Source organism: Plodia interpunctella, chromosome 16 (assembly GCF_027563975.2).
Source record: "Plodia interpunctella isolate USDA-ARS_2022_Savannah chromosome 16, ilPloInte3.2, whole genome shotgun sequence".
NCBI lineage: Eukaryota > Metazoa > Arthropoda > Insecta > Lepidoptera > Pyralidae > Plodia > Plodia interpunctella.
This window is the reverse complement of record NC_071309.1, coordinates 3,361,241-3,388,923: the sequence shown is the minus strand read 5'-3', so window position 1 is coordinate 3,388,923 and position 27,683 is coordinate 3,361,241. Positions and strand designations below refer to the sequence as shown.

The 27,683-nt window shown below is 34.2% G+C and overlaps 1 protein-coding gene across 2 annotated transcripts; it reads right to left on the bottom strand.

Annotated features, from left to right (window-relative positions):
* Positions 1-93: 93 nt before the first annotated feature.
* LOC128676567 (inactive pancreatic lipase-related protein 1-like) lies at positions 94-25,861 on the bottom strand. 2 transcript variants are annotated; one of them, XM_053756744.1, is made up of 9 exons: positions 25,719-25,861; positions 12,361-12,418; positions 11,358-11,496; positions 9,690-9,803; positions 8,634-8,785; positions 7,790-8,010; positions 7,169-7,270; positions 3,684-3,840; positions 94-3,058 (listed from the first exon to the last, which is right to left on the bottom strand). In XM_053756744.1, exons 1-9 carry the CDS (start codon positions 25,819-25,821, stop codon positions 2,950-2,952), a joined length of 1,155 nt encoding a protein of 384 aa, XP_053612719.1. In that variant the 5' UTR covers positions 25,822-25,861; the 3' UTR covers positions 94-2,949. The 2 variants fall into 2 exon arrangements, with proteins under 2 accessions (XP_053612719.1, XP_053612720.1); XM_053756745.1 differs by lacking the exon at positions 7,169-7,270 and having other exon boundaries at positions 25,719-25,848.
* Between the last annotated feature and the right edge of the window lie 1,822 nt (positions 25,862-27,683).

Here is a 27,683-nt window from a genome sequence, read left to right as displayed (position 1 = left end):
TCCAATCATATCATGATACAAATAATATTATCATGTGCAAATGTTATTGTTTAAGGATTAAGGACCTTTTAACGGTTTAATAAAAAGGTTACAAATTGTTCACTATTTTATTTCATACATTATAATTTCCACCAACATTTTTTGTAAAAGTTATATAATTTATGGTACATTTATAAATATCTAACTATATTACATCAATACATATAATGTTCACGGCTACACTATCTATATTGTGATTATGAAATTTCAAAAAATATAAAACGTATAAGTTGTGAATGCATATTATAGACATATTTTTATCGTGATTATCATTCACATTCATTTGAATCGTATTTTAAAATATATACCAACTATAATATTATTACTGTGATTTTAAATTAATAGTCCACTAAACCTACCTAAATATATGGAGTGTTGATATTATTTTTGATATTTTACTATTTTCCAAGTAGTAGGCCATAGAAATGTGAACCATAGGTACAATACACAAAGAAATCACATCTGCTTATTATACGACTATCATGCTACCTAACCATTTTATATTCAATATGTTCCACTAGTTTTTGTCCGTAATTTTGCGCAGAAGCAGTTTTTGCGGGACTAAATGTTACTCTCCGTTCTGTATATTCAATAATATTGCACGACTATTTGATTGTGTGATGAAGATTCATTCATCTTCACGCGTTATCTACTTCACCAATATTTTAACACAATTAAATTTATTTTGTTTTCGCAATGTTGGTTGAGAAATTAGGCCCAAATTATTGAACAATGAACATGTTTGACTATTTTTCTTAATTTTTTCTACTATATCTAGAGTTGAAAAAATTACAATCTCGTAGCTATTTACCATGAAATTGGCATGTATTAAGTATAATTTATTTTTCTATGGTATTTCTACAAAATTAAAAGGTACAAAATTAGGTAAAATTGAAAATATTTTACACCCAGTTTTTTCTACACCTTAAGTACTAATTGAACACTATTAAATGTATAAGAAAAGGTTATAATAAATTATTATTTGCAACCCTCGCCCTCATAGAAATTACTTAATTTTTTTATTTTTTATTTAACTTTATTACAATAACATGTAGATACATTCAACAGCACAACAACCTACCCAAATTCAATGTAAGCTGCTATTACAGCGTCATAGAGGTTGATGCAGGGTAACTTGCTGTGCTGTTGACTGTACAAGGCGGACTTAAGCCTGAGGCTTTTTTTATCAGCCAATCAAAAGATGATGCAGAGAGAAAAGAACATTTTTGGGATGAGTGCGAATGTCCTACTCAGAAATGTCAGATTCTATAAATGCCAGATTCCAATAAAGTTATATTGTTGTTATTATCAGTACAATTTGGCATTCACAGAATCTGGCGGTTTAAACTCGTCTGACATTTCCAGATTCTACAATTATGTTTTAAAAAAATCTGAAGTATTGATTGAACGCAGTGGTGTAACATTAAATAGGCTCATATTAAATTGACAGATTTTAAAAACATTATCTTGACTCAGTTATTTATATTAGACATGTAGTTATTATTTACAATATTTACTGATAGCCATCATGAAATATACGATTAGGTACATAAATATATAAATACTAGTGGCAAGAATTTACCATGACAACGCAAATGAGCGACCCCCACAACATGTCATAGCCATTTAGTGTAATTCCAATTTGGTCCGTTATGTACAATTTCTCCATTAATGTCTGATCCTTTACTGATCAAGCAAGAAAAAAAAATTAAAAACACAACTGATATTTAGATAATAAGTTTTAGGGGAACTAATAGGAATGTCTACCAAATTGTGCCTGTATACTTAGTGAGATACATCATACAATAACATAAATATGAATAAATAAATGATGTAATTAAGTACAAATTATTTAATACATGTAGGACCTATACATTGAGAACCTACAGTTTTCATCACTTTGTGATGAAACATCTAAAGCTTTTGGACAACACAATAAAACAGATTAATTACTTAAGGTACTTGTGTGAGGTACACATGTCTAAACGGCAGTGGCGCACAGGTTAAAGTCAAAGTTGACTGGTCCAACTCACCCTTTATCTCCTATATAACGCTTGGCAGTTTCTCGATATGTATTTTGTATTTTAATAAATACATATGGACCAATCTCAAAGATCGAGTTTTTTAGATAACTATAAAAAAATCGTGCAGATCTGAAGACAATTTGAATACATTACCAAATGCGAAATTTCGAGCTCGCTGTCCTTGTAGATAATTATTTTTTTGTGACACAACGAGCGATTGACGTCATTACGCTATTCGCTTTATTACGTAGATACATACATAATATATTATACCATCGTCATCGTCTTCAATTTGCTTGTGACAGGTATATAATCACGTTAGTTGTACGCATCTACAGTAACAAAAATCGATATAGGTATTTTAAACAATTTCAAAACTTACAATGTATCAAACAGATCCTATAAAAACCTGTAAAAACTGTCCGAAACAGCTGCCAAGTGCAAAAACACTCTTATTCATAAAAAAGTTGATAGCCTGTGTCAGTTAAAATATCCTTTGTCTAATTTTTTCAATGTCAGTTGCACACTTGCTTAACTGGATCGGAAATTGATCCAGTATGGGCGTCGCTATTTTTGAATTAAATGATTTTTCTAAATGACTTTTGAATGTTTTAGATTTTGATCACCATATCAAATATTGAACCTGCAGAGTGCTAATTCAACTAATTACATATGCACCCCTAAAAATTCTTATTATTTGACATTGACAAATTAATATTAAAATCAATATTTATCCCGAGTTTTTCCGAAAAACATGCAAGCATAAGTATTTAAAGTTAAATTGGGACAAAACACATAACTAAGCCTTTTAACTAAAATATGTAATTTTTTATGAATAAGAGGGCTAATAACTTAGTTATCAAATTGTAATTGTAATCAGGGCTCTTTACTTTGAGTTCTTCAACGAATGCTTCTTTCCCTTCGAATAAAGTCCCTCCATACCTTTTCCAAACGGGCTTTGTCCGTTCGTCGTCATATAGTAAGATCCTTGGGCGCTGAAATAAATTAAAAATTGTATGAAAGCCTTTTTTAGAATAAATTCATTGTATTATATAATACAATATATATATATTGTGTGACAATTTTCAATAATTTTATTGGAAATAAACTTTAGATTCATTCAAATTTTGACATTTTTAATAATGATGTAAATTCGTCCTCCTAATTTTTAATATATGTATAAGACCTATATTTGTTAATGGACGTCCTTGGAGAAAAGGCTGCGGTGAAGTTTGTTGCGCCGCTTCTTCTTCACCTGCGCTTTGGAAGCCGGCAGTAGACTTAGTTTAAGTAATTTTTTTGACGTCAAAAAGTGATGTATATCATCTTAAATGGAATAAAGAATTTTGAATTTGAATTTCAATTTGAGCATCTTTGTGTGTCGTAGGAAATATATACTATAATATTATACTAAATAAAATGGTGGAACCAAACATCTTACGGGAACTCAAAACGTATCCTTACAATGTAAGGATAAATGTCATATTATAAAGCAATCTTCTGCCGCGTCTGTCTGTCTGTTCGGGACAATTAAAAAACGTTGGGTGTTATTGTTGTTACCAAAGCGAAGCTGGGAGGGGCCGCCAGTACTTACTTTAATAAATAACTTTAAGCTCTTACCTAGTATCACAGTTGAATCCCATATAGACCATCCCAACTTCTGGCGTGGGGTTTTCCCTAAATTTCTGGTAAGATGAAGCAGGGGAAGCTGGGAACGCTTCAGGGTTCCGTACAGACTCCGCGAAGAAACGCCACGATCTCCAGTGGCTGCAGAGATCTGGAATGTTTGCGGTAGATTGTTTAGAATGAGGCTTTTCAACGCACACTAGTTGGCGCCACTGGCGAGTGAGGTCCTGCCTGTGGCCGACATTTGATAAAACTCGTTCACAACAGCAATTTTCATATCTTGTGACGTGGACAACGCATCTAAACGAATCATCATAGCGGCGAATTCAATGGCACTAGAAATGATTGTTACTGCTTTGGCCGCCATCGAGGCGGCCAAAGCAGGTTCATTTAGATATAAATATAATGGAAGAAGATCTTCGTGCGCAAACAGTTTTAAACCCAAGTTTTTTTTACGAAATTAATTGTTAATACAATACTTGAAAAGTAAATTGTATGCGCAAAAAATATACATACAAAGATTTTATTTTTTATGACGCGATCGAAGTTTGGTCACGTATTCAGCCTTGGACCTTACCCTACAACAACGCCCCTAGCGGCAAATGAAATCTTGTTAGCCTAGCCAATGACTGATTTGATAAAAGTAGTAATACAAAAGTTGTTTGTCTGTTAGATTATGCTTATACGAGTATTAGGCGAAGTACGGGTTTGCATTTCACTTGTTATTATCGTGTCGATTCGAAGTGAGACGCAGCGAACCAATCACATTGCGGTGTGGTTGTCGTTGCGTCACAATGGCGCACTGTGATTGGTTAGCTGCATCTCACAGCCAATCGACTCGATGGTTAGATGGAAATAGCAAAGTCGCACTACGCACACAGCATTAAGTCCACCCAATGTGCATTTACTTTGAAATTTGTACAGGTTAAATAAATCCCGTGCAAGTTAGCCCATCGCTGCGAGTAACTGACGTACAGTCAATTAATTCATTATATTAGTTATCCAGGTCAATAATGTGACTTATAAAAAAAATCAAAGGTGCTTGTGTTAGATGCTTTAAGAATTAATTCTGTCCATTGTACCATTACAAATTGTATTTACAACGAAAAACGGAAAATTCTGCTGTATAGCGAACTTATCGAAAATAAAAACTACCTATATTTGAGCGATCTGGACAACTAATTGTTGTTGACTGTACATTACTTAGTTTTTATGTGAGCTATCTATATGCATCATATCATTGTCCTTTTTGATTTCTCCACTGCTGGGTCATTGGCGATCCTTATGGCCCTCCGACGCACGGAGGAGTTGGAGATAAGAAATATTTGGTCACCCATCCTATTGGTGGTTGTTGCGAAGGTTACTTAACAGTTGAGGCCATACACGATAACCACTGTACCATCAATTTCCTCCAAGAAAAAAAAACTAAGCAACGTACAGTCATGGCCACAATTATTATATTATAACCAGAATAATAACTCCCAATAAGCATTTTTCTCGCAAATTCGTGACAATAAAAAATATATATATACACGATTACTTGTAAAAAACTTAATAAAAATTGAATGGTAAGGGTTAAGTCATAATTTATTAAAACCTTTAACCCACCCTAGAAATAAAACATAGGTAAATTATATTAACGTTTTTTCTACGTCTCGTCATCTTTATTATTATTATTATTATTTTTTAATAGAACCTATAGACAGTTCTATTTCTGTGTTCTGACCAAAAAATAAAGTAAAACTTAAGAATGAAATGTATGGTATGTATGAAAGTTATGTATGTACTGGTAAGATTTCTTTTAAAAGTAAAGGCATAAATGGAGTTCTTTAAAAAACTTGTTGGACTCGAGAAGGATTTGAACCTAGGACCTGTCGTTGACAGGCTTGCGTTTTAATACCACTGGACCATCGTTCTTTTTCAGGTTTTTTAAAAAACAGAGGTTAATTTAGCGAATAAACTGTCGGGCACGTATTCACGTCACGATGAGTCATCTGTCTCCATCGCACCTACTCGTAGGCTGTGTGACAGAGACGGGCGGAATACGTGTCAAGATCACGCGTAAGGCTGCATAGCTAGATGCATGCTAGATTTAGATTGTGCGTGCAAATATTTGAATTATGGTGGCATCCACAGATAATGGTGGCATCCCTGAATAATCAACTAAAAACCTTTAAATTTTTAATTTCGTTACGAATGTTTTCAATTTGTATATATTACAGCCATACCCCGAAGTGCGGCTAGACCCAGGTACTGCAAGTTTTAGTTGTTACACCTAAGTCTAGACGGAATGATAAAATCTAAATCTAGGTTTAGCTGAATATAAGTAAGCAACACTTAGGTATATAACCAGAAAATAGAAAACGAATTATTAACGCAATTAATTTTTTGCCATTGCAATACCGTTAATTAGAATAGTCAAGATTGGTTGATAAGGTTTATTGTCGCAGCGCCCTCATTTATTTAGTACTTTTTATAGACAGACGGTATAGTGTTTTGTTTACATAACATTAAAAATATATAAGCGAAATATGTAAGTACCTACTATACAAACATATTTAGTTCTAACAATATGTACATTTATTGTAATATATACATTATATGTTCATGTTATATTTAAAGCAACCTACACCCAACGAGAATCGAACTAACAACACAGAATGTTAGGATGAACTGTCTTACCCTTAGCACCACGAATGTAGTTAAAATTACAATACAAAACTTTATTAAATATAATATTAAATAATCCATAAACAAATAAATAAAATTTAAGTGTCAGGCTATAATTTCAAAATAACTGCATTCTAATTGCAGAGCGTCCATTACCTACCTAAACACTTTTTTTAATTTTTGTGAAAACAGTGCGACGCGACGCGAAAATATTAAATGTATGCACGAAGTCCTGATGCGATGCGACGCAAAAATAGTATAATGTCCAGTATGTAGCTATAGTCTTAACAGGACACAGGAATATTCGTCCATAATATACCTGATATTTTACATAATTACATAATATTCCTGATATTTGCCAAGTGTAATATGTAGGGGCGACTTTCAATTTGGCCATTTTAACATCTTGGTTATAAGGTTTCAAATAGTATTTGATGAGGACATTATAATATATATTTAATTATAATTACATATTTTTTTAAATAAAAAAAAAAACTTTTTTGCGCATGTTATTTTGATTTTGGATAAGACTGTTTACCCGAGCATCCTATGTAAGAAAGTATTAAATATTGTACATCCGTTTCAGATTCTCGCTTACTTATTACAATATTTTGGAACATTCAATATGCATATACATTTGCATATCATTTGAAAATCATTATTTAATGTCGTGAAGGGCTATGTCTGTTATATTATTAGCCAATTTAACATTTTTGGCACTGTATATGAATATTTGAATTATTTCACTTATACAAAAGTTTTAATAAAATAAAGCATTATTCCCGTAATTTTGAAAGTAAAACCGTAACTGTTTTGTTTCTTTTCCTTCATTCGAAGTTTCTTCTCAGCCGATGACCTCTTGGGAAATATGGAAGAAGCCGTTATTTCGGTCAAGTTCGTTAGGCTGGAAACTTGGAAGAAACACAGATATCTTATGATAAGTCTACACTGGGCCTACCAACGCTAACGAATGAGTTTCTATCTCTTTTTATCACTATAATGCAAAAAGAGATAATAAATAAATACATTCGTAGGCGTTCGATTGCTCAGTGTAGGTATAGGCTTAAGAGATTGAAGCGGAGACAAAAATGTTTATTATATATTAAGCAAGCATTTAATATAAATACATACATAATTTTATGTAATATACTACCGGCCCGGACCGGCTTGCTTGTCACATACAATTTTCACCTCAGATTTTGGTCTTTGGAAGTAGATAATTAAAAAAAATATGCTATCTTTGAATAGCATACGCAAAATAAATTTCATCAAAATCGTTTAGCTGTGAAAGTATGACAGAAAGACAGACTTTCCCATTAATGATATTATGTAATGAATATTAGTATAAAAGTATGATAATGAAAGGAAAATTCTAAAAAAATTCTAAAAATTAGCTAACATAATCTTTATAAAGCTGTCAAAAAACTTACTATCTTCGGAGAGCGGTATAGGCGCGAACCTGGGACACCCAGGTTGCACGCTCTTCCCCCCATTAGGCCAGAAGTCGGCAGTGCCCGTGCGCACGGGCGCGCCGTACCCGCCCGCGTCCGTGTGTATCACGTCCACGAACTCCGCGTCTTTCGCGTTGATGTGCTCCATCACTATGCCATCGGGATAAAACGCGGGGAATGCTGGGTCCAGGGCTGTCAATCTGGAAATACAGAGGGCTGTGATTAACATTTGAAAATTCCGATAATTTATTAAATAATAAACATTTACTAATTATTTTTAGAGTAATATTTTCTTTTTTGGTTGCAACCTAAGTACTTATAATATCTACATTTAATGACTGAGATGAAAAAATGCAATGCAGAATATATAGTAATATAAAAGGAAGGAGCCTATCCTATAACTAAGTATATACCTATTCTGCATTGCGCTAATACGGTGACAGCACACGAATACATCCAAGCTACCCAAAGTCATTGCAAACTCGTCGCTACTCTACCGTGCAGGTTTGACATGCGATTATACCTTATACTCATTTTAGTTTCACAATTGTTTTTCTTTTTAAGAATCAGTATTAAATGCATAACGGGTTGGGATGAAATTAAAAAGAGCAAAAGGGAATAACATTTTTCAATATTTTTCTTCTTGGAAGGCGAATATTTGCTGAGACAGTAAATGGGCTCTTCGAATATTTTTCTAGGCACAAAAATAGATAGCAGCGTCATGCAAAAGTTGAGTAACAAGGTAAGAACTAATCAATAATTAACACAAATTCATATTTTTAGGAAATAAAATAGTCTAGACTCTCTATTACTAACAACTAACCTCTTAATGGTTTTGCTATATTTGGCCCGAAGTTCCCTCGCCGCATAGCCGGCCACGTGGCTTCCGAGAGAGTGACCAATCACGTGCAGTCTATCCAATAGCAGGCCGCCTTCTAACAACGAGTTCAGTTGTTCCGCTGCTGCCAACCCTACCTGGAAATTAAGTGGCATGATGGTTTTTAAGAAAGTTTGATCTTCCAACCCTACCTGAAATTACAAGGTTTACGTACAAAATAATTTATGAATGGATAGAGAAATTTGGTGCAATGCATAACTATAAGAAATTATCGGGCTAAATACTTAGAAGAAACTAGTTAAAATTTATACCACCTATAGAGGAAGTGGAATGGGTGCTGACTTCTCGTCGATAGATTATAAATCTTGACAGCTGATAGGCATCAATAGCATTCCCTAAGAGGATTGACGACAGGCGGCATTTAATGAGATTGATTAACAAAATTTTTTGAAATATTTTTTTTTCCGATCAGCATTTAAATATTATACGATTAGTTATTTTTTTCTTACGAATACATTAACATACTTTAATATTCAAATCGGTTATTATATGTATATTATGTTACCTTGAATACCAAGGACATCGATACAAATACATGTTTATCCAGTGCTTAGTAATCTTACCAGACAAGTTTTACTTGTTGTCAAACTTCCCAAGAAGTTAGGCTCATTATATAATATATAAGTACTGTTAGGCAACGCCATCCGCATCGAAATAATAAATATTAAATAAAAAAAATATAAATAATATTATTAGACCTTTAATCCTACTATTGTTATAAATGCGAAAGTTTGTGAGGATGTTTGTATGTGTGTATGTTTGTTACTCTTTCACGCAAAATCTACTGGATCTATTGTTATGAAATATGGTACACGGGTTGAATATAACCTGAAATGACGCTTAAGCTAATTTTTATCCCGAAATTCCCACGGGAGGGTAGCTCCGGGGCGCAGCTAGTTTAAAATAATTCCTGAGTAGGTATAAAAGTATATTTTGATACGTAAACGTTGTCGCACCAGGAGATTTTGATTTCAATTTTACCTTTTTGGAATTCCGAACAGCATTGACTAGATATGAGCCGTGTGACATGTTAGACCAATCTAGGAGCACTATGTTAGTTCCGGGCCTAGCTTCTAAATACGCGCTGACCATCACCTGAAAATTGAAAAACTTTAAATGGAAATAGTTGTTGTAGTTGTACAAAAGCATGGAAATTGTTAAAAAAAAATAGATCTAGTATTATAATTATGTAAATAAATGTTATTGAAAGAATAATTTCTTCTTCGTTTGATAAATTAGAAGGTTGACCTTCTGCCACTGTTAAATTACAACAAACACTTCACTTCCAGTGGATTGTTTATTTATTGTATGTGAATAGAAAATTTGCAATATTGCTATCTAACATTGGCTCAGAACTTTTTTAAAAAAACCTTTAAAAAAAAACTCTAAAAATATGTATATCAACTTCAATCATTTCAATGTAAGGGCCGCGTCGTACACACCTAGGTACACCAGTGTGCGTAGTGCGACTTTGCTATTTACATCTCACCATCGAATCGAGTCGAAGTAAGACGCAGCTAACCAATCACAGTGCGCCATTGTAACGCAACGATGACCACACCGCAATGTCATTGGTTTGCCGAGTCTCATTTCGAATTGATTCGATAGTGTAGTGAGAAGTGAAATGCAAACCCACACTTCGCCCTCTGATATTGACAGTATCGACCAAGCAATATTATCGATATATTATTTTATTTATATATATAATCGATGTATTATATGTTTATTTTTAGGTACATAAGACTTTGTTTAAAAATAATGCAAGATTTTGCATTGTTTGCTCGTTTGTTTTTGTTTGTTCGTTTTTTCGTTAGAAGTCATGAGATGTTTCTGATAGATAGTAATTGCAGCTTAAAGAGTAGAAAACTAATTTATAACTAAATTCTGAGACTAACGGGCACTTTTTCACGTCAAATTTTATATTACTGTTTTATTATACATATGTATTGATAGATAGTAACTACAAACTGCTGATATTTCGTAACGACAACAGTTGAGAAGAAATACCGAAAGAAACCTGATCATGCGAAAGGCTTACCATTATTGTTTCTTACATATTCCTTTTTCTAATACCTGGTATAATAAAGTATCTGAGCTCGGCGATAGTGCTTAGCCTTACATCACAAAATCACAATTGATATTTTCGCGTCGCGTCGCATCGCATCCAAAACCGCTTCGTGCTTTTTTATCTCAATGAGGACGCGGGCCTATTACTCACCGGTATTCGATTAAAAAATATTTTAGTAAAACTGCTTCTCGATATTACATAATTATGATTTTCAAGGATAACCATGATCAACCAGTTGTTGCTATCATTTTAACATAACGTGTCGGTAAGAGGTTTATCTACATATACGTTTTTTAAATCATAAAATTAAAATATATGTAAAGTAGCTGTATTTCCATACATAAACTGGAATCAATTTTATCAAATCATTCACTCACAATTAAAGAAAAGACATATTGAAGCGGAACATATAAAAATTCTAATAACGAAAGATAACAAGTACGTAAGTAATTAGCAATATTTCAATTTGATACAATTTATTGTCCACCGATACTGACACTGAATACCTAAGAAATTGACGTATGTTATTAAGAAATAGTCCTTGCACACATTTGACAGAGAATATGAATATAATATTATACCTGAACGCTTTCTTGTTGAGCTGTCTCGATAAAGCCATGAATGTATAATACTGTGGAGTTATTTTTGTCGAAACCTTTGATTTCAAAAAGCCGACGCGCCTGAGACAGCGGGAAATCGACATAATCTTCGGCCGTATTCCTGTAAAAGAAAGTAATTTATCAATATTATAAATAAATATGTTTTAATAAATAAATGATTGGATTATAAAGTAAGAGGATGTAAAATAGCCACATATATTGTATAATAAGTAAAAATAAATTTTGAGGGAAACAAGCATTTACGAGATAAATGTCTCAAGAGTACTCCATGTACTATTCCAGGTCATAATAATAATATTCTATCCGTGTACAAAATTTCGTCACAATCCGTTCAGTAGATTTTGCGAGTGTAAACACTCAAAAATATGGAATTGAAAATGGTTTATTATATTTAATTCAAGTACTAGTAAGTAGTACGAAGGAATATTGAAAAAAAAAAAACAATTCTTTGAGAACCAAAACATGTTTTGGCTATTCGACAAAAACAAATAATTCCATGCGTATCTCATTAACCCTTCAAATGACTGGTTTACTTAATAATTGAAGCCGTTCCGATGCGACCTTGTCGAAGTAATCATGCGTTGTCCGCCATAGCGTGATGTTGATGGAAAGAAACGTGTATTTATTACGATATATCTATATACATATAGTCAAATAGTACAAGAAAAAACTATATAATTTGGTATCTTAAGTATTTTTGTTTATTATATTATTTACTTAAGAAACTTATGGAACGTTGAAACTAATTTTTTAGTTTCCGTGGATCCATTTTTTGAGAACAATGGATTTGCGGAGCGCTGGGAATCTGTCCTTAAACAAAATAATAGGCAAAAACTATTACAAAAACCAATACTAATATTATAAATGAAATTTGGAACAGATATACCTAGTTAATGAACCGGGATCAGACATAGCCGGGCGGAGATGCAGGCAACAGCTAGTAAACAATACAATTGAAACTCACCCGTTATAAAACCGCAGATAAATGTCCTCGACTCGATTGCTTCTGTCTGGTAGTATGCCTGAAACGACATGAACAGTTTATCAACATGCCAATAAATTGTTTGTTTGAAAAAGAAAACTAATTTATGTTCTAATTAGTTGCGCCCCGGGGGTTCGCTCCCGTGGGAATTTCGGGTTAAAAATACCCTATATGATATTCCAGGTTATTTTCTAACCGTGTACCAAATGTGTGAAAGATTAACAAACGCCGACGGACGGGCTTCTAAGTACAATTTTATTATATTTTAGTAAATTATGTTTACATATACCTATTTCTCCTTGGCTTCTGACCCGGATATTCAGAAATTGAAACCAAGAGATACGAGATACAATATTGAACAAATTGGTACAATACAGTCTAGTTCCTATTGAGATTAGTATTAAAGAAATGTATAGGCTTGGATATATGTAGCGTGTGGTTGCGCCCTAGAATAGGTTCACTCCATATCTTCCCGTGGATGTCTGATGAGACGATTAAGGGACACAGCCCAGGCAGCTGTAAGCAACAATACATTCCCAAGGAGGTTTGAGTCAGGCGGCTGGTTGTAAAATCACAGCAGAATCTTCAAAATTTTCAAGATTTTACTTTACGCTGACCCCGGGCTTCGCGGCTATGACACCTATATAATACAAATATAATATTAGCTATTGACAATATTATCGAATTTTACGCTACGCGGTGTTGCCGAAAGCCAACCTGTCGTAACGTACAGTCAACCGCACATCAATTTACACTGCACTAACTTTTATCGCGCGGTAATAGCGGCGAGTTTGCAATGAATTTGGCTAGGCTGACGTGCTCTTGACTATACCTAGTATTTTTTCACCTTCCTCGTATTTGTTGCAAAGGGATATGATGCAATTCTATAGTCGACTTCATAAGGTACAGATATCATTTCGAAAATTTAATATAAAAGCTACAGTATTTTTTTTACCAGAGGCAGACTTTGGTGCAAAGGTCGTTTGCCCCACTCTCGTCTATTTCTGCCGCCAAACACCAGTGTCTGCTTTGTTATGTTCGGGTTTGGAGGGTGAGAGAGGCAGTGTAATTACAGGGTACTGTAGTAGTGATCCTAGTCCACATAGTGAGTAGGCAACGCGCGTGTGACACGACCATTGTGGTGACCACTTACCATCAGCCTGACTGCTTGGTAGGTAGTTTATATATAAAAAGGAATAAACTGAACATGTATTTATATAAATTTAAAGTATATTTTATCTAAGTTGGAATATGTTGTCACTATCGCTCATTGCTATACATATTTTGATTTGGCACACAGAGCGAGACAAAACATACTTTAGCTTAAAGTATATTTATTAATATTTTATACATATAAAACGATTAGTATATAAAAAAGCGGTGGTGGTGTAATGGTTAAGACGCCCGCCTGTAGATCGAAAGGTCCCGAATCCTACTCGTGCCACATGAGTTTGTATACCAATCTGACTCATGTATAGTATCTCATGTATGTTTTCATCGACCACCACTTGCTTCCGGTGAAGGAAAACATCGTGAGGAAAACTGCACATGGGTTGATTCTTAACCACTCCATTAATAATGCCAAGAAAGTTGTTGTGTGTGTTTCATTCCACGTAATAATCACGACCCTCAGCCATGAGGAATACGACTACCTATGAAGATATAAAAAATTGTCAAATATATTTTCGTAAAATATATTTTTTTTATTTGCCCGTCCCGGTTCCACACGGGTAAAAACATAATAAATTATATACCTAAACTTTTCTCAAGAATCACACTATGTATTAATGAAAACCGCATGAAAATCCTTGCATTCGTTTTTGAGTTCATCGTGAACAGACAGATAGATAACAGATGCGGCACGCGGCAGAGGACGTTATATTATTAAATGTAAGAATTTCCTACACGTGTGTTAATAGTACTACCTACTAGCACTATACATAGTTACGTGTAATAAATAGTATAGGTAAATAAGCACCTGTTGGTCATGTTGTGGTACTTTATCGACATGACCTAGACCTGTTCGGTAATTTGAAGGCTATTGCCAGTTGTTTTAGTTAATTATGTAGATTTTGTAATTTTATGATTTTGTACTTGAAAAAGTACGTTACACTGAAAAACATAGATTTTATCAACATAACCTAAAAAGGTGTTGTCCTCTTCTACGGAATGAACAATCGACTGATTTTCAAAAATACACAAGCGATCCAACCGAAATAGTAACTCAAAATTGGGACAACCGTGTAATTATTGAAAAATTGAGCCAAGCCAAATAAACTACTTATACAAATTACAGATGACTTTATAATTTCAAGGGCGACAAACCATTGCGCGTTCTGAAATCAAATTGCCATCTATCTAAATAGTAACATAAATCTTAAATTTTAATACTGGCGACTAAACAAAATTGTTTTCTCTAAATACATGACACATATTACATTTCATTTCGACACCCCTTCATCACAGAAACAAAATTAAAATGAGTACAGAGGTGAAAGTCCTGTCAGACATGTAAATATTTTCAAAATGCTATTTCTCTGTGAAACTGAGTGTATTTGGTTAAAGGAAGACTTCCCCTGTTCTATCACAATATATTTTACATTGACAGAATGAGACAAAACATAGGTAGGTACTTTACATTAAAATAGACACTACAATTTTTTTGCTCCTGTGTTCCGTTCCGAACTTCCGACCGATTCCGATATTAGTATAAGAAAGATTCGATCGATTTCGATTTAGACTTATTCTTCTTCTTGTAGTGCCTCTCCATTACTCGAGGTTGGCCGTCAGTTCCGCAAACTTCTCCCTGTCTATCACCAGACGAAACAGGTGTTTCACGTCTGATTCATATACATTAATCATTTGAAATTGAAGAACATGAACCATTGCATGCATTCTTACGTGCACGTACTATAAATGTATCTGTCCTGTACCATCTATATTTGGATTCTCATGTCATCAAACATGACAGGCTGACCTGCCTCGCAAGGGCCACTCTGACCTGGATTGTGCAATTAAAAATTCATCTTAGACGTCTTTCGTCTATCCGTTTATAGAATCGACGGCTAAATGTAAATCTCTTTGTATTCTGTATTTTTAGGTACTTATTTGAAGGCGGAATTGCAATGATCCACGAAGCCGACATTGACGTGGTAAAGTGGATTGGTAGCCTAATTTACATTCTTTACTTTTTGCTTCATAGAAAATCATTGGCAAATAATAATAGTATTTTAAAATTTCAAGATCTTGAAATTGCACCTGGCGTAAAACACGTTAGGCGCGTTTTTCTTCAACAGCTTGGAAGTGACCTTTGGTTACCTTTAAAGTTAGATTTTCTTTTTATTACATAAATAAAACAAAGATACTTCTGTTCTCTGTCTATCCTTATTTATCTATGCTGACGGGCCGCTAGTTTATAGATATTATACAAAACACTAAGTTATATGTTAAACATGCGTAAGCCATAGCTACTTAATTTCTGAGTGACAAATATTTTTTATCCAAATATCTCCGAAGACAGCTATTTTTATGAACAAAATTGGGTCCGAAATAGTACTCTGAGAAATATACTTAGGGTTTTTACAATACATGATGGAAATTCTGTGTCTTTCATCTGAGCATTTTCCCCGTTTCTTCCGTTGTTCCATTGGAGCCCAAAACGGACATTTTATCAAAAGAAAAAATGAATGATCATCATAAATTTGATGATGGATATATATCATAGACTAGAATGGTAATCTTGATATTACTTATAATACGCTGTGACACAGATTTCGATTGTCTATTGTCATATTTTCCATTGGGAAAAATATATATAGCCGTTATATAATAAGTATGAGAAAACGGATGTTTACGTATCTGTCTGTATACATATAATAATGATAAAGTTTTTATTATTTTACAAGCAATCGACGCTCTGGGCGTGTCGTATTTGGAATGGGACCTATGTTTAGACGTATGCCATGAAAAATATGTCACCTGAGAGATTGACATAGATTGTCGTCTTCCCTGTCTTCCCTCAAGGTCAGGCCAATGCGCGGTTAATTCTTGCAATTTCTACCCCGTGCGATATTTCATACGAGCGAGTATGCACGTGTGTTAAAATTCCATACAATCGTGCTGTATATTCGGTGTGCACAGGACTTTATGTTGGCCAGACAAATTAACTCGTAACTCTAAAGATCTTGTGTGGGCCAACTTCATAATCATTAAACTGGAGAACAAACAAGTTGTTGTATGAGAGTTAATTTATCAATCGCTACTACATCCAACAGTATGGTTGGCCGCCATTGCGCAATGAATATAGGAATGCAGTAAATTGTCTCCAATGAAAGGGACCAATCGATTCTATTAGCCGAGTGTAAATACTTGTGCTGCGTCCATGTCCATACAGGAACATTATATTTTTGTAAGCCCTAATCTGTGGGATGTGTTAATGGTCGAGTGGTTTAGTCACGACGACAAAAGGTCCCAGGTTTCAATACTTATGAGTTTCTACTCAAGCTCCACGTCGGCGTATTGTGAATCTGACTCATGTGTCTAAATTAATAATAATTAATGAATAATTCATTTTATTTTCGAATCGAAAATAATAAGAAGTTGGTAACATCGTAAACTAGTTGGTTTTGAAGAAGAAAAGGATCAGAAATATGCACCATAATTGATGGTTTATCACCCTAAGTGTGGAAGGATAAACTTTCCAAAAATGATATTTTGTGTGAGACCTCACATTTCAAGTTTGACCCTGCTTTGATTTCTATGAGGCGGTAATAGGGGCGAATTTGTAATGAGTAGATTGATGCGCTGTTGACTGTTAGTATAATCAGCCCATAAACCTACCCATTCATTCCAATTCTATTCATATAGAGCTTCGATCTATATGAAAAGGAATGGGTCGTAAACAAGAAATATCGTATGTACATCATTGTTTACCATATTTTAAACATAGCTTATGTTTAAGATTGAGAAATATTATACAAAACAACAGGTGTTTATTACACTATAATGTTTTGGTTATGGTGATGCAAGAATAATGTTAAAAATAAACGACATAGAAAGTAGACTATCACTATGTTTTCTTCCGGCAACTGATCTTACGTTCGGGATTTTGATTTCCACGACCGGTTACACTGTCACTTGTGTAACTTTCTTAAGTTAAAAATAAAGTGTACCAACGAGCTTAAAACATAATTATGTATTGGCTGTGGGCGTTGCTTGCGTAATGAAATATATATGCCATATTTGATCAATGTTGCGGCCAATCGAAATAGGTACATTGTTTTGTATGAATGTTAGCGCGGTGACGGCGCGGCGCAGTTCGCGCATTTTCTGTAACGCGACAGTAAGAGTTGGGTTGCACCAGTCAAAATTGACGTTATTTAAAAATGAAAATTAAATATATGTATTTAACTTTGAATTAAATAAGCGTCACCAATCATTGCGTTGTTTATCCTACCTATGTCTTTAGCTATTTTATTTTAAAGTAACGGCATAAAAAATATACACCTATTATTGAAAACCGCATGAAAATCCGTGCACAGTTTACAGACAGACGCGGCATATATTTGTTTTTATAATAAAAGCTGTCACTCTCCGGCTCTCCAACTATTTAAATCAAACTAGATTGAAGTGGCAATTTAATGCTCCGTTTTGACATGGATAAATTATAATATTAGTATGGATATAAAAATCTTTTGGACTAAAATATATAAAATTTGGCACACGGCTAACACGGCTGGTACATTTATGCCGCAGTTCCTACAAGAGCAAATCCCCGGTATTTAGAATAATACTCGTATTCCTTTGTCCCATTTCGTGTAAATAACCTAATTACTGGAATTTATTTTTCTGAGCACTGCAAGCATTAGCGGATAAAGAGAAAGCCGTAAACGCTAATTGGATTGGGCTTTTGCCTCTGTACAGTCACCGTCACCAGCCCCCGACGTACGCAAGTTTTGCAAATACATATCTATTACCAACGCGTATAGGTCGGTGTAGGGTTACTCGTCAAGCAGTTAGCTGTTCTGTTGACACTTGAATATTTACGCGGGGCAAGAATGTTTTTGTTCGAATAAGTCCAGGTGGGTATGTGCCCGGTAAGTTAGAAGTTTGGGTAATTGTCCAATCAGTTAAGAGACATCACCTTCATAAAATCTCGCCTGCAGACAAGTTGTACTTTTTATTACATTACTAAAGGCCTTCCTGATTGGGGACGCCAGTGCAAGTACCAGAAGGGTGATCTGGTCATGGTCCTACCATTCTGGGACCATTTCACTCATGCTATGGCCTTGCTTTTACCCTCAAATTGTAGGCTGTATCCTAGTTGTACTTTTTGGTAAAATTTTAAAGCCACATTCGTCCTATCGTATTTATACGATAGGCCAGACTGGACGACCAACTTATGTAGGTTCTTATGTTAACCAGTGGTGAAATGTCTTAACGATTAGATGATATTTTTTTCCTGACGTTTATATTTGTATAAAATTTAAGGGCGTAGTTTATACCCGGGCATAGACCCAGTTCTGTTTTGCCCGGATTAATCAATGAAATGTGCATGCAATGGCGGTTGTCAAGGTAACATATTAAGGGAAAACCAAACATAGGACAAAATCACCAGCAATACGTATTTTGGCTCCATGAAAAATACGATTTTTGTAATATTAAATTTACTTTATTTCTTCTTGTTATGGTGTGGTTCATATTTTAATAAGTATTTGTTATCCTTATTCTAATTAATATTATAAATGCGTAAGTACGTTTCTTTGTTTGTTACTCAACCAACCTTCTTAATATTTTGCATACATGTAGTTTATAGTATGGAGAAGCACTTAGGGTACTTTTCATCCCGGAAAAATAACTACTCCCGTGGAAATTTTACGAGGGCGAAGTCGTGGGCAACATCTAGTCCTTACATATTGTAAAAGAACGTCAATTTTGTTCGCGATAAACTCAAAAATTACTGCACGGATTTTCATGCGGATTTCCCGAGGAAAGTTAAGGTGCATCATTTATTATTGTCTTGCCCGAGCGAAGCCAGGACGGGGCTCTAGTATTTCACGTAATAAAGTAGAAATTACAGCAATTTAATTAGTCGAATGGACGTCACTTATACTAAGCGCTGAAATTTATTTCAGTAAATTAAAGACTACTGACTCGTCTATAAGTATACTATTATTATAAATAGGTTAGCGTTTGTGATACAAACTCACAAACGCTTATCTCTTGTTTGAGGCGGGTATTTTCCAAAACTACCGAACCGATTTCAAATTTTTTTTCACAATTAGAAAGGTACATTATCCAAAATACTAATATTATAGACGCGAAAGTAAGTTTGTTTGTCACACATTAGCTACTGGACCGATTGTTATGAAATTTTATACACGGGTAGAAATTAACGTGGAATAACACATAGGGTATTTATTCCGAAATTCCCACGGAGCGAAACCTCGGGGCGCTAGCTGCGCCCCGTAGGCTATATTTTATCTAAAAATTCCCACGGTAGCGAAGCCCCGGGCAACATCTAGTGTAACATATATGTAGTAATTTTTATTGACAACAACTTGCTTCCGGTGAAGGCGAACATCGTGAGGAGACCTGCACACTGGTTGACAGTTTAAGTTCACTAGTGTGTACATACGGTTACTCACCACTAGACGCGGTTGGTAGTCGTAAAAGTCATGTCAAGTACTTTTGCGAATTGAATAACATCTATCATCAGTGTTAGGAATTGACATACATGGAAAGTGTTCAATTAAAATTCACCATAGACAACAAAAGTTGCTTTAATAACATTTGCATATGGCAACATATTTTTGTACCTATATGGCAACTATTAAAATATTCTCTTCCTCTTCTGTGCGAAGAGAATGGTCCGGAACAAGATGGTTCATTAATATGTGATTTAAATAATAAAGTGCTTGTTTAACTACAAAATTTTAAGTTTTTAATTAAACAGAAAGATATTAATTATCTTCACAATTAAAATTATAAACAAAAAATTTGAATAATCAAATATAAAAATAATATAGATATTATTGTATCTGTAAATATATTTGTATGGCACACAAATGTACTTTTATTTTATATATAAAACCATATCAACTTTGTAGACGCAATAAAGTGTTGAGTATTGAAGGCCATGCGCGTTTCAGCAACGTTGTTGCAGAGTGCAAATGCTCATTCGATAAATTGTCGGTTAAGCCTAATTTTCATTACGAAATCAGTAGCAAGAAAATAAATTCATAGCGTTAACTTCGACAGAGATTTACTTGTAAATGTTAAGTTTTATGGTTGAATCTGTATCGCGCGTGCGGTTTGCGATTTTTTGATAAAACTAATACATATAACTAACTAAATGGCCCGTGATAGCACAGATTATATAATACTTCCAGTAGCGATAATGTAGATGTGGAGTTTGGAGCCGGCATAATAACGAGATAAATTGGTGTCGCGAAAGAGCATGCTTTCGATAATTTGAAAAAACAATCTACGTGGAATAAATCTGTAATAGAAGAATTTAGCCGCGGCTTAGCCCGCGTGAAAATCCCACGGGAACAGTTTCCGGGATAATTAACAATATGTCCTTCTCCATATAAACTACATGTATGCAAAATTTCAAAAAGATTGGTTGAGTAGATAAAGCGTGAAGAGATAACAAACTTATTTTCACATTTATAATATTAGTTGGGGATTGGGATATTTAGGATTTTATTATAAAAATCTTACTTTAAATATCATGTAAATTAAATAATTAAAAAAACTATAAGTACTTCTACACTTGTCCGATTTAGAAAAAAATATTTCTTCACGTGGTAACGAATCTCACAATGAAAAATTTTATAACATAACTAAGTAGTTAGGTTATAAAATATTTACGTGGAAAACTTGGTATCTAAGTAGATACCAAATTTTCCACGTGAGTGAAGTCGCAGGTCACACAGTAGAAGTAAGAATTTTCTCAACGGATCGAAGACTATAAATTAATAATCGAAGTGGGTAGGCAATCTCCTAACACTGAAATAATTAGGAACTCAAGTAAGTAATTAGGAAAGAAAGATCAAGAAAGTTTTATTAATTCATTAGTAAATGGTAGTGGCGTCGATATCTATTATTGATCTCATCGATTTCGTGTGAGACAGCTATAAATAAATTGTCTGAGTGATTAGGCTCTGCTGGAAGTAATTTGAATTGACATTATAACATAAATTGATTGTGATTTATTTGATTAACTTTAAAACTCTGTGGCGTGTAGTCCCCGCACTAGAATGGACCATTATCCTTCTGTGGAGGTCATACGACACCCCTAAGAGACACACAGACTTGGAAGCTGATTGGCAACAATAGTATTCCCAAAGAGAGATGACGTCAGACAGACCGGTTGAAAAATCACAGCAGTCTTCATAATTTTTAATTCTTTTACATTAACCCTTGGCTTCAAGACGTTACAGCTTTGAATGCTATCGGAGATCACTCACTCTCGAATCTCTTTTCATATAAATAAAAATATTAACAATAAACAAAATTTAAACTCATATGAAATTTAATTGTTTAGCGGTGCGTAGCCTTAATAACTAGTTATCATCTATCTTAATAGTCTGATTTTCATTAATTTTCCAGTCCAATTTTGAGATGCTAATATAATTAGTTCTATCATACTGTTACCTAAATTATTCTCATTATTGTACCTAGTTTTCAGCTCTTTTTTAGCGCGGGTAGATACGTAGTAAAAAACATTACTATAACATTGCGATAGGTAACTTTTTTACGAGTCAACCATTTTTTTTTTCAAAATCTTCTTTTTCTTCATTTTCCCTTTATTTGGGATCAGAGCCCTCCTTGTACGTAGGCGTTTTTTGAAATGTCAATAAACAATCGTACATCGAGGTTTTTAATTGAGGTGTAGTGTAGAGAAATTGTATGGAGAATGTGTGACCAGATTTCAGTATAAATCACTATTTATCACAGGTGTATTAATAATATAGTAAGACATCTGTCGTCTATTAATAAGTACACTAATACATCTGTATTGTATTAATTAACAAAGATTAGTGATGTTGCATGATTGATTTAAAAGCACATCTAATAATCATACAAATGTGGCGTATTTTGCTTTGTTCTTCTGGATCCATTGTTATGAAATTTGGTACACGGGTAGAATATAACCTGGAATGACACGTAGGCTTTTTATCTCAAAATTCCCACGGAGCGAAGTCATATTAAAAAAAACATGTCTTGGCTTCTGTTAGACCCATAAAAACTATAATTATTTTTGGACACGTATACGACATATTTTTTATACGGACACAGCCTACTTACAGTTTTATTATATGTATACACGAAGACGGTATTTGTACATAATTTTTTGTATTTTTGTGCAACACTAATCATAAATAGATAAAATAAAAAGTAAGACCCATAAAAACTATAATTATTTTTGGACACGTATACGACATATTTTTTATACGGACACAGCCTACTTACAGTTTTATTATATGTATACACGAAGACGGTATTTGTACATAATTTTTTGTATTTTTGTGCAACACTAATCATAAATAGATAAAATAAAAAGTAACTTTTTATTTTATCTATTTATGATTATTTTTAAGATACAAGAGTAAAATATATTTGTGATGTGATTGTGACTAAATTTGGGTAAAAATTTCGACATAGCAGAGTCGGCAAGGAGCCTTATGTAAATTAGATGATACCTTTTTTAACAAGGATAAAATCGGATTACTGTTAGGATATTCCCTTTTATTCAATTTTAGGAATCCAATTGTCAGTATGAAAATGATCATCTAAAATATATTTTTAATCCCCGAATACAGAAGGTTTTTATTAAAAATTGTAGTGCGTTAGACCTACTATCAATATCGTACCTTGCTAAACCCATTTAATCAAGAGTGTGTTAGCTATGTTTGTTTGCAACATGTGTGTTCAGCCGTTTGGAAACGGACAGTTCCTTTCTAGCGGATTCTCATCCGCTATGATGGATGCCAGCAACGGAGTCGGGGGGTAAAATATATAATTTGATTGTAATCTGTCTTTGAATTATTTATCTATTTATTCTTCTTCATGGTCGTATTCCTCATAACACACATTACAACTTTCTTGGCATTAGCAATGGAATGCTTTGCAATTGCCTTCTCCATTTCACACACAAGTTAATAATCAACCAGTGTGTAGGTTTCCTCACGATGTTTTCCTTCACCGGAAGCAAGTGGTGGTCGATGATAATTATTGAGTCAGATTGGTACACACACTCATGTTGTGGCACGAGTAGGATTCGAACCTGGGACCTTTCGATCCACAGGCGTCTTAACCAACATCACCACCGCTTCATTCTATCTATTTATATTATACTAAAATTTAGTATTCATTCCCTTTGAATGCTACATTGCGGATATATATATTTTCTCTTTTATTTGATCCAATTTATAACAAAACGTCGTTACAGTTTGACTTTGATCAATTTAAAGTTTATTTACCTAACAAGCTGATCAATCAATTCTTTTGCGAAACAATTACAGGTGTGTTATAAAAAAACTAACGAGTAATATAGAAATGTAATGTTTTAAATATTCATACATGGTGATTTCTAGTTTTGATAGTAGGAAGTGATGTAGCACCCTGTATATTTGACCAAGTAAACAAACTGTTAGCACCTTACTAACTGATCAGGGCTCAAGTTACGCTTTAAAACCGTAAAACGCAACAACAGTAACTTTGAAAGCAAAAATTTTGAAAGAAAGTTATATTTGATATAATTGAAGGAAAAAAATTGATTGTCTTTGAGGACAATTGAGAGACAAAAAATATGTTTGATCAAAATCGGTTCAGCCGTTCAAAAGCTGTAGCGAAATTAATATTGAAAGTCGGGGGCTTTTTAGTTTGTCTAACAAAAAAACTTGTATAGGTACATATAACTGTAATCATGCCTTGTAACCAGCATCCGCGGAAGACCAGCATTTGGCTCACACCAGGGTCCATGACATAATGCTGAGCGAAGGTCGCTTTGGTTGCATGCTTTGTGTGTAAATTTAATTTTTTCAATGTAATTTGAATTATATAGAATATTACTAGCTGCGCCCCGGGGCTTTGCTCCAGCGGGAATTTCGGGATAAAAAGTACCCTATGTGATATTCCAGGCTATATTCTACCCGTGTACCAAATTTAATAATAGTCTGTTCAGTAGATTTTGCGTGAAAGAGTAACAAACAGACATACACATCCTCACAAACTTTCGCATTTATAATATTAAGTAGTAGGATAACCAAATAAACGATTTTTAGTTCTTATTATTGAAAACCATTTTCTAAAGGTCGTGAACTAGATGGTTATTACAAGTTACAACTTGTAGATACATCTAATTCGATAAATCCCTTAATATTAAAGTTTTAGTAACTAACTTTATCTATTAAAAAAAATATCTCGTTATAGGTATCTCGACAACTTGTGTATTTCTTGTATTTTTTACGGATGACTAATGATAGATTAAATCGTGAGATAAGACAAGTATACGAAATTATATATGTTATTTATAAATAAGTAACGATGATCATGTATAAGATATACAGACTAGCTTTTGCCTGCGGCTTCGCTCGCGTTAACTTCATGCGTTGTGTTTATGTTAACCATTATTTATTTTTGTCCGTATTTCAGGTTCTAAGTAACGTATCGCGATGTAACCTATACAAATTTTAAGTTAGATCATCCGCTATACAACTGTGAAAACCGTATCCAATTCTATCTAGGAGAGTTTGCGTGATGCGCGAACAAACATACAGACAGATTACTTAATTACTACTTACGATTTTATTATACGTATAGATATAGATAAACTATCAAGGGCGGAAAGCAATTTGACATTTTAGCAACACCAAATTACGAACGCCTGACTTTACTGATTAACTGATAAGATGGACCACGTGCTCCGAACACAGACGAAGAATCACGAAGGTGCCCGATACGACTTGGCAGACGTAAATAGTTATGAACTTTTGAAACAAGGCGTACTTCGGACGAATTCGAGTACACTCACAAAGTTGTGAGTTTTCATTCATTAAAATAACATAGTAAATAAACAACATTCAAGAAACTCGCTCAACGGCCGACGCGAAAACAACAAAACATTGTAAACATACATAAATTCCTTATTGTATCACGTTTAACGCGGCAAAGGTATGTTACGAGGAAACCGTTGCAAGAAAACTCGAGTCCATAACACAAAACCTGCCAGAATTGTCAAAAATATATTAGCTGGATCACTGAGATTTATCGAACATTGCTACAAATAATTAGGTAATGTATTGAGGAAGCTGTGATTGCTTGTTCCGTACCTGTTCCCCACCAATACCGCTTCCAACTGTCTGTGACCGCGCGGAACATGGCGCTTCTACCGCACGTGCGTTGCCGACAGCGCGTGACGGCTAACTGTCTCATTCCGATTTACCTCCAATCGGCGGCGTTCTAAAATATTTAAAATTCGAACATTAACTTCATAAAAACTAAGGAAACAAGCCAAGTGTAACAGTAGCACGATCTTGAATCATCAAGCACTTATTTTTGGGGTTTGGTTTGATGAAGAGGGTCTTATGTAGTAACCGACAAAGGGCTCTTCGCACCCTGATTCAATTAATCTGTAATTAGAGACGAGAGTGCTCTTAATGTAGTCCGGATTTGACAACCTGGCTGTTACTGGTTTAAATGGAAATTTGACAGCTTTCCACGGTGTCAGTCAGGATGTTTCAATTCAGTACCTATATTAGATATTTAAGTTGATATTGTATTTTGTAACTGCTGGCATGTAAGATTTAGAATTGAAGAAAACTAGGAATGATTATAAGCATGACTCAATAATATTTTCATTTAGATTTGTTATACATATCATACTTTAATTTAATTTTGAAAATAATATTGAGATGAAAAAAATCGGGAACCAAGCGGGAATATTTTCATGGTACTATGGCTTTTTAAAAAGTTTTTTTGAGAGTACGGCCATAATGATCGTGTCATCGTTCGTTATCATAAAATCAGTATTGTTAAAAATAATGACGGTTTTCAAAATAGGCATTTTTTATTCTATCCCACATCAGGAGAACAAAATTCTCATGATCAGAATTTTTCTATAAATACTATCCTAAAAATAAAAAAATCTTCAAAATTGTATTTTGGCAACTAATGCCAAATAACAACTTTATAGCAACAATAGTTTTTGAGCTAAAGTGCGGAACAGTCAGACAGATTTCTTTAGAACCTGTTGGAGTAATCAAACTAAAGACGAAACTATAGAAGCATGAAAAGTAATACAATATTTCATAAGTACTAGCATCCGCTAAGAAAGGATTTAGGTACGCGTAAAGGGAAATGACGCTCCTGGCTGCAGGAAGAGAACACAGAAATGGTGTGATACCGTACACGGTATTGTGTAGTTATGTGCCGCTGAGACTGAGAAATTTGGTTCTTGGAATTAATTGCCCCTGAAAATTTAAGGACATTTCGTAATAAAATTATCATTTGAAATTTTATTAAGAAATTTCTCGAGAATTTCCGAGAATATTGCCCGACTGTTTTCGTGTTTTCGTCGGCAGTTTAGCACGCTAAGCTGTGAGTGAACCACAACTAAAGAAGTGCTGGTTTGATTAAGTCAAGGATGATATGCGTGTCAATGGACTGAAACTATGATGCCGTGCTTAGTGGAGAAGGAAATATTGGGAAGCGGACCCTGGGCTCCGACGCCCTATGACGGCATAAAAAATCAGAAATACCGTCAGATGAAAAGACTACCTAGGCTGTTAGTAAACTTACGATTTACTTACAAGTTTACTCACAAATAAAACTTGTGAGTAAACAGTATTTCCATTCAATTGAATAAATTTCGTGTTTTTCGCTCTCAGAGTTTTCTCTGAGAATTAATTTCGTATACTTGATCGGACTAATTACGTACCTACCTAAGAGCAACACGCGTTGAATCATCAATTTTATTATACCTAAGTAGTTCATAGTTTTGTATTGCTTTCATTTAGTGTACCTACATATATATTACCGACTAGATGTGGTCCGGAGCTTCGCTCCTATGGGAATTTCGGGAAAAAATGTTTACATTTAGAGATTGTTACTCTGGCTCCACACAATCATCGAACACCGAGACGAATGTACTCTTATGAACATTGCATAGTGTGTCTGAGTGCTTTTATTCAACGCAATGAAAACCCAGCAATGTATGCCGAATCCTTTAAAGTTCGGCGAAATTTTCCGCGATAGTTTGGAGCCGGCATTGCGCAATCTATATCTCATTTGCTACA